This window comes from Euprymna scolopes, chromosome 14 (genome assembly GCF_053919585.1).
Source record: "Euprymna scolopes isolate OS-2025 chromosome 14, ASM5391958v1, whole genome shotgun sequence".
In the NCBI taxonomy this organism is placed as follows: domain Eukaryota; kingdom Metazoa; phylum Mollusca; class Cephalopoda; order Sepiida; family Sepiolidae; genus Euprymna; species Euprymna scolopes.
Genome location: NC_136495.1, coordinates 73,675,936 through 73,681,209, shown reverse-complemented (window position 1 = coordinate 73,681,209; position 5,274 = coordinate 73,675,936). Strand labels below are relative to the sequence as shown.

Here is a 5,274-nt window from a genome sequence, read left to right as displayed (position 1 = left end):
GGACCCCTGAAAATTCCATAACATAAGAAATATGCTTTATCAACAAATATATTTTGATGAAGCTGATAGTTTTTTGGACAGCGCAAAAAAGAAGTAGATTAAAGATTGTCTCTTACAATTTAATTATTTGTATTGAACTATGTAGCACAATATTACTTTTTGAGTATTTATTAGTAATTATTAATTTATCTCGTTTGGATAAGTTCTGTATTTAAAATACGATTGACACTATTTTTATTGAAATGTTAATAGACTCATTATTTATAACGTTTCAAAGTAAAAATATTTACGGCTAACGTAATTACTAATAGACACGCCATGACATGCATGCGTATATTGAAGACTAAACTGCACCAGTCTTCCTACCATGATCATGAATTAATCATGTAGGCCACGTGAACAGAAATTTGGCGCAGTTTATTGACGCCCATCCCAAAATTGAAACCTGAAAAGATCATTTATCATCTTTATCTGATCTAGAGTTTCCAACATGAAAACCATTTATTATTATTTTTTTTTCAAAATAGAAAAAAAGCAAACAAACTAACAAACAAGAATAAAAACAAACAAACAAACAGCGCCTGAATAAAAATAAAAAAACGCATATGCAGAGAATTATATAAAAAATATCAGTAAAGGGCTGAAACAATCGTATGTTTGTATAGTGAATCACACTGAACCTTTTTTTTTTTTTTTGAGATGAGCATTAACATGAGTGTCTTAAAAAATTTTTTACAAAAGAGTCAAGACTTATCAGGCCCGTGGTCAAAGGGAACATGTCATAGTAATGGTAAGCAGTGAAAATTTAATAAAATAGATTACTTGGGGGGAGCTTATCAAAAATTTGTTTAAGCTGGACTTGAAGACAAGCATATTGTAGGGAACCGGTCTGTTAAGAAGTTCTTCAAAATGTTGCGCCCATCTCTCAAGTTGTTTTTCAAAATTCGTGATGGTTTGTCTTTGCTTTTCTTAGATCGGTTCCAAAAGGAGTGCAACCTTGGCGTTGGTTGGGAAGTTTTCATGTCTCAATGACTCCAAGAGATAAGCCGGCGGGAGATTCGTCTCCAGATAGGGCCACCCACACCAGACAAGTCGACGGATAGAGGCCAGACTAAGAGCACGCCACCTACCTTCTGGGAAGGTTGGGTGTGGGACCAGCACCCTTAACCCGAAAAAAGAACTCGTTAGAAAAGCACCCACAAAAATCCGAGAGGCTCTGGTTTTGGGAGAGGAAGGTCCTGCATCTGCAGAAAGTATGACATGCTGGGGTCAAAGTTGAAAAGATGCTTCAGGTCTGAAAACCCTTTAATCGACCAGGACGATCACCATCATCGTTATATGGAACGTCAAGACTATGTATGAAGCAGGGAAGGCAGAACAAGTATCAGCAGAGATGCGCTGATAGAACATCACCCTGCTAGGACTGAATGAGACAAGGTGTCTCTAGGCTGGACAAACAAGGTTGACTATCGGCGAACTCTTGTTGTACTCAGGACATGAACAAGAGAACACAGCGCACACAGACGACGTAGCAATCATGCCGTAAAAAGCAACACAGAAAGCTTTGACAGGGTGAGAAGCGCACGGCTCGAGGATAATAACAGCATCCTTCATGGCCAAGAAGAAGAACATCAAGATGAATGTGATCCATTGTTACGCACCGACCAATGATCATGACGACGAAGGCAAAGACCAGTTTCACAACAGACTACAGACAGTTTCAGACAAGCTGAAGGACAAAGACGTCAACATCCTGATGGGGGGTTTCAGTGCGAAGATGGGATCAGACAACAGAGGTTATGAGGAAGTGATGGGACAACATGCTCTCGAAGTAATGAATGCAAATGGAGAGAGATATGCTGACCTCTGTGGACTGAACGACTTTGTCATCGGAGGCAGTATCTTCACCCAGAAGAGGATTCACAAGGACACCTGGGTATCGCCTGACCATGTTAAAGAAAACAAGATAGACCACCTCTGTATCACTAAGAAATTCAGACGGTCTCTTCAAGATATACAAATATAATCATTTATCAAATTATAATTCGCACTACTAAGGCTTCCTCAGCGCATAGGAAAAAATAATATTGCAAAAGTTTCACAGCTCATGTATAGGGCATTTCCAGTTAATACAGCAGGTATTCATTTTTTTTTTATCGACAACATATACAGTTCGTTTTCATTTATTGCGAGTAATACTTTTGTGTCTATTCCTATTAATGTGGTATCTTTAAGGGTAATATTCATAGCGCTAGTATCGCACTATAGCGCTATCTAAACGAGTAATGTAATCACTGCCGTAAGTAGTTAAATTACATATAAATATAAGTTATATATATATATATATATATATATATATATATATATATATATATATATATATATATATATATAAATAAAATCTTTTTAAATGAGCAAACAGATTTTATTCAACATAAAATACAACCAGTAGGAATTCATAACAAACAAACGGCAAACAGAGCGAACGAACGCGCCAATTTCGAACGTTATTTCTAAGTCCATACGGCGCATCCGCACTAACGCTACACATCACATCATAACAATTATTATAATAAAATAATAATTCTTCATTTATAGAGATATAATATAATAAAATAATAATAAAAAATTAAAATATAATATTTATGTGTATTTTACGACCGAGCAATGTCGGCGGGCTCTAGTATATATATATATATATATATATATATATATATATATATATATATATATATATATAATTTTAGTCACTCAATAAATTTAAAATTTTATGACGTGAAATGGTTAAATTTCATATCCAAATATCTTTTTAAAAATAGCTTTAGAGCATTTCATTTGACCTATATACTAATACATTCTTATTTCCATATTATATAGAAACTCACCATACTCGCATTTACATATTATATTTTAAATCCCAGCACAGAATTTACACTTCTGGGATTTTGTTCGAATACTATTTCAAACGTGTTTTTAGCATCTCTTAATTAAGGCGTTTATAATTCTTCTCTTATTTTTAACCAACAGGTAGAGTAAGCATTTCCCATTGGAAGGTACTTTACCAATTCACATATATGAATATGAACATATAACACTAAAAAATGTCTAAGCTTTGTGTACTATAAAAACCCTGCTTTTATAGGCGTAGTTCCGTTACCCTATTCTCTTAGTTTTACTTAACAATTATAGTAGTTACTTTGATTATTATTAGTAGTATTTTATTATTATAATCTATATATTAATATGCTTGTCCGTACGGTGTCACGTCATCATCATCGCAAACATTAATTAATGAAACGCGTCATCATCATCGCAAACATTAATTAATGTGAATTATCTCCCTTTATTGTCCAATCTTTATCAGTTAAAAATCATTAAACCCTTTTATTTCCCAAAAGTTCCCGAAAAAAAAAAAACAAAAACAAAAAAAAACTGTTTATTTATGGTTCCAGATTATTTTAAAGACAAGTATGCATAGAAGGTATCGTTCCACAGTTTAAATAGTATTTCACTTAGATTTTAACGATGTCTTCTGTTTTATTCTTGTAGTGTAATACGAAACACTTATTTTATTTTATTCAGTAATAAATATATTTTTTTACATTTAACGTTACGAGTTCGTTTTTTTTTTTTACTGTGCCACTTTATCTTTTTTTTATTTACTTTTGAGTGAGCCTTACATAAAAAAAATATGTTTAGAAATAAATGTTACAAAAGTCAAAAATAACTTTATTAAATAAATCACCAAAGTCACCATTCGCAAATACACTGAGTAACACAGAGTCAAAACATTTTACGTTTTCTTCTGTTTTGTTTTTGTTTTACGGCATATCAATCCCTTTTCGTGTTATTTAATGCCGAATCGAGTAATTTTGTAACATTTATACATCTTCACGTTGTTTACATAGTTACTACTGATGTTTTGTTCGTTTTATTTTGCTTCTTTTACAGGAAGCATCATCTTCTAATGCCCACCGACAGGGCATGCATATTTAAATGCTATAAAAAAATGGACACAACAATTTTTTTTTAATATGAAATAAAACACTTTGTTTCATTACTTACGATTTAATTTATTTAAAGAAATATTTATTTCCTATTTAAAGATTTTCAGTATATTTTATTTAACTGAAGAATTTTTCCATTATTTTTATTACATTGTTAGGTGAAGTTTCAGAATAGTTACCCCCCTCCCCATATTAAGAATGGCTTTCAGCATGATTCTTACAATAGCGGTATCAAAGGTTTTTTTTTCTTATTTTAAAACAAATTATAAAAAAAAGATACAAGATCATTAACTTTTTTTTTCATTAAATCGCTATTTAGGTGAAGGTTCAAAATAGTTAACCCTTCTCCCCATAACCGTTTTTTTTATGCAGTAAAATACTGTTTCAATAATTATGGTTTAAATAAATATTTATTCCTTATTTAAAGATTTACACTATAATTTTATTTAACTGAAGAAATATTTATTGTTCATACATATATTTTTCCCTTATTTTTTTTTACATTGTTAGGTGAAGTTTCAGAATAGTTAACCCCCCTCCCCATATTAACAACAGCATGATTCTTACAATAGTGCTATCAAAGTTTATTGATTTTTCTTATTTAACAAAAATTATAAAAAAGATACAAGAACATTTTAAACATTTTTTTCGTTAAATCGTTATTTAGGTGAAGGTTTAGAATAGTCAAACCCTCTTCCCTTATTAAGAATGGCATTTTATTATTTCAGCATGATGCTTACATTTTTCTTAATATAAAAAAAAGATACAAGAAAATGTTCAGCTTTTTTTAAAAATTAAAATGTTAGATCAAAGTTCGGAATAAACTTACTTTATAGCCAATTAGCCAGCTTACTTAACTATATAACATGGACATAAATTTGATAGGTACAACCTACCTCACATCATTTTGATTATTGAAAAATCAAAGTTTAACTGTACTTCGTAAGATTTACAGAAACACTTCATTTTCTATACATGTAATACACAAGAATCTGAATATTATAACAGATTACAATGTTTTTATGGAAAAAACTTTTGTACAGAAAATTCAAAGTGCTCTATTTATATTATCAGGAAGTTGTGATGCATTAATTGAAATCTATATCAATAATTCGACTTAAAAATATTTGTGAATTTCCAAATCTTCATTGAATAAAATTCAAAATAAATAGAAAAGTCTATCGCATATGTAAAAGTTGACGGTTGCTTATTTAACTTCATTAAAAGCCATCAAAGTCAACCAAGAGCTGCTCAATATTCTGGCTTA

The 5,274-nt window shown here is 31.1% G+C and overlaps 1 protein-coding gene across 1 annotated transcript; it reads left to right on the top strand.

The window, feature by feature from the left end:
- The first annotated feature begins 1,612 nt into the window (after positions 1-1,612).
- Positions 1,613-2,026, top strand: LOC145292756 (protein CFDP2-like). The gene has a single exon (XM_080138792.1). The coding sequence runs from the start codon at positions 1,613-1,615 to the stop codon at positions 2,024-2,026; it is 414 nt and encodes a 137-aa protein (XP_079994918.1).
- Positions 2,027-5,274: the final 3,248 nt, after the last annotated feature.